This window comes from Nicotiana tabacum, chromosome 20 (genome assembly GCF_000715075.1).
Source record: "Nicotiana tabacum cultivar K326 chromosome 20, ASM71507v2, whole genome shotgun sequence".
Classification (NCBI taxonomy): Eukaryota; Viridiplantae; Streptophyta; class Magnoliopsida; order Solanales; family Solanaceae; genus Nicotiana; species Nicotiana tabacum.
In genome coordinates, this window is record NC_134099.1 from 121,027,444 (window position 1) to 121,031,056 (window position 3,613).

Here is a 3,613-nt window from a genome sequence, read left to right on the forward strand (position 1 = left end):
CGATTTAGTGTATATACAAATTATTGTATTTTCTTCCTTTCTTAAAAACAAATACGGTATACAATTTAGTATACTTCCTCCTTATCAAACCAAGTCAAGCGGACATTTTCTCCTTATTTAAAAATGGATTCAAACCAAGAAAATTTGGTGGTGCAACAAAATATGAACCCAAATGAACATAACACAAATACGAGAATCATGAATATCAACCAAGATAATAAGTTTGATCGAGTTAGGGACGAGTTGTACAAATATTTAGGGATGGCATCGGATGATAGTTTGTTGAATGAATACGAATAAGTCGATGTTGATTCTCAAGAGAGTTTTAACAATGTTGTGAACTTAGATGATGATGATGATGAAGAACCGGATGGAGAATATCACGGAGAAGCTAACGATGATGAGGAGCAGGTTTTAGGAAATGAGTTAGAGTTATGTGATGTTGATCGGGAAATGGAGAATGAATTTACTGAAGAGGATGTGGTTGTAGGTCCAATCTCTGGAATGCGATTTAGAGATAAAGATTCTTTGTTTGTATTCTACAAAGAACATGCACGACTGAAAGGATTCTCCGTCGTCAAAAGAAATTCCAACAAGAAGGGTGGTGACACTGCCAGGTACATAACTTACTGTTGTGATAGGGCTAGGATTCGCAAACAAGTTTACCACCAAGAGTAACACTTGTAAAGCTAGGCTCGCTACTGTTTTGGATGATTCTGGTTGTTGGCGCATCTCTAAGGTAGTTCACGATCACAATCATGATTTGATCCCATCCATATCGCGCCTGATGGCTGGACATAGGTCCGTTTGTGATTCTTTGAAGAGGGATCTTGTAGCTTACAATCAATCTAGCATTAAACCCTCCAAAAATATTAGACTTGCTGAGGTTCAACGTGGTGGACTGCAAAATTTGGGTTGCACTCCAAAGGATTGTAGAAATTTTATTTTGAAGAGTAGGAATTTTGAAATGCAAGAAGGGGATGCACAGTCGTTGCTCAACTTTTTTTGTGGAATGCAGGTAAAGGATAGGGAATTTTTCTATTCAATAGACATTGATAATATTGGTAGGCTGCGAAATGTGGTATGGGTGCATTCACACTATAAGACAGCGTATGAGCAATTCCATGATACGATATGCTTTGATACGACATACCTTGTGAATCGATATAATATGAAATGTGCTACATTTGTTGGCATCAATCACCATAGACAGTCCATCTTACTGGGATATGCTCTCATGTCTCATGAAGATATCAATAACTATAAATTGGTTTTTAGAACTTGGCTTGAGGCCATGGGAAATGTTCATCCAGATGCGATCATAACTGATTAGTGTGAGAGCATTAAGGTAGCCATTGCTGAAGTGATGCCAAATACAATACATAGGTATTGTATTTGGCATAAATTTTCAAAGTTGTCTTTTTACTTAAGTGGTGTTCGTCCTTCTAAAATTGCACGTGAAAAATTTAAATCCATGGTCCTTGATAGCATTACTGTTGAAGTTTTTGAGAGAAATTGGACAGAATATATTGCAAGATATAATTTGCATACAAGGAATTGGTTCAACAAGCTTTACTCTGAGAAGGAAAAATGGGTTCCAGTGCACCTTGATGTGTATTTTTGGACTGGTATGCTATTTACGCAAAGAAGTGAGGGGATGCATGCGTTCTTTGATGGATATATTATCCGTCAAAGCACTCTTAGGATGTTTTTTCACCGGTATGAGTTATCTATAAGAGCTAAACATGAGACAGAGTTGGAAGCGGAATACAGGTCAAAGGGCTTTCAAATTGTGGTTGAGTCAATGTTCAAGTGGGAAGAGCAGGCAATTCAGTGTTATACACATACAATGTATGAATTTTTCAATACACAGCTAAGGAAATTGTATCATTGTGAAGTCAACAGCCCTGACGATCATCAAGTTGTCCCTAGTGTTGAGAAATTCATCGTTAATGATTATTCAGTTTTAGAAAAAATGATGGAAATCCAGTTGAGTACACTGTTGAATATATACCTATCAATAATTATTTTAGTATCAGTTGCAAATGGTTCGGGTCTAGAGGGATACTTTGTTGCCATATACTCAAGATATTGTCACACAATAAGATTGATAAAATTGATGAAAGGTATATACTGACAAGGTGGAGAAGCAATGTTATTAGGCCACACTTGAATCGGTTCCATCAAGTTGGTTACCCGAACATGACTCTTGAGTACAAGACATACAGGAGCATGTTTAAGTATTTTGACATGGCTTGCGATATAGCACTGGGCACTAACGTGTAGGTTTAATATTTTAAGCATAATTTGAAGAAGATAGTGCATGATCTTCAAAACTGAGATGACGAAATGATCGTGCCAAACCCCGACCAAGATGACTCAGATGAAACTGAAGGCACAACTCTACGAGATCCCCAGTACACTAATTCACATGGCTGGCCACATTTGAATCGATATAGAGGAAGAATTGAATACTACTTTACAAGTTCACAGCCGCATGGTGTATTTGGATCTAGTAATGGCGCAAGAACTGGTGTTATAAGGGGTGGCAGGGGTGGTGGCAAGATTGGTGGAAGTGGTAGTGGCAATCGTGGTGGTAGAGGTGCCGGTAGAAGTGGTGGACGCAGGGGTAGGGGTAATGGGCAAGGCAAAGGTGCAAACATTGAGCATGATGGTTCCCTAGGTGTGAATGAGGTATAATTTTGCAACTACATTTGATTATTACTTAAACATATCATCTTTTCTTATAGTGTTTGTTTGATTTTAATTGCAGCAAATTGACGCCACACAATCGCAATCAAGCTTGTTTGATCTCAATGGCGAATCAGACTTGGAACTATAATAAAGAATATTGTTGAAACTTGGAGTTCCCAATAGGCCTAATTGCATTGTTGTTTTATTTGGTCCAGAACTTTTTGATTTTGAAGAAATTTTTCTTGTTTTGTATAAACGTTGGTGTTTAATGATTTATGAAACTTAAACATATCATTTTTTTTCTTATAGTGTTTGTTTGATTTTAATGGCATATTAGCTACTACATTATTGCTCCTCATGATTTTGGATTAGTTACGTTGTATTCTAACAAAGAGAGGTATTTGTAATATTGAATCCAACCACTAATATTGAATAGGAAAAATCCTTTGATGTCTGGGAATGGAATTGTAATGGTGGCTATGAATAATTAGTGGCCGATATTTATGACCTTAATGAATGAAATTATATATTGGCTACTATATATATAGACGCTCAATATAACTATAAAGAGCAAAAATATAATTAACTAGTGGAACCATAGTAAATGGAATAGTAATGATCGCTATGAATAATTAGTGGCCGATACGTATGACCTTAATGAATGAAATTATATATGACCTTAATGAATGAAATTATATATTGGCTATAATATATAGACCAATATAACTATAAGAGCAAATATATAATTAACATTGCAACCATAGTAATTGGAATAGTAATGGTCACTATGAATAATTAGTGATCGATACATATGACCTTAATGAATGAAATTATATATTGGCTAGTATATATATAGACGTTCAATATAACTATAAAGAGCAAAAATATAATTAACTAGTGGAACCATAGTAAATGGAAT

The 3,613-nt window shown here is 35.7% G+C and overlaps 1 protein-coding gene across 1 annotated transcript; it reads left to right on the forward strand.

The window, feature by feature from the left end:
- The first annotated feature begins 261 nt into the window (after window positions 1-261).
- LOC107821975 (protein FAR-RED IMPAIRED RESPONSE 1-like) lies at window positions 262-1,333 on the forward strand. The gene is made up of 3 exons (XM_016648467.2): window positions 262-277; window positions 347-617; window positions 694-1,333. Exons 1-3 carry the CDS (start codon window positions 262-264, stop codon window positions 1,331-1,333), a joined length of 927 nt encoding a protein of 308 aa, XP_016503953.2.
- The last annotated feature ends 2,280 nt before the right edge of the window (window positions 1,334-3,613 follow it).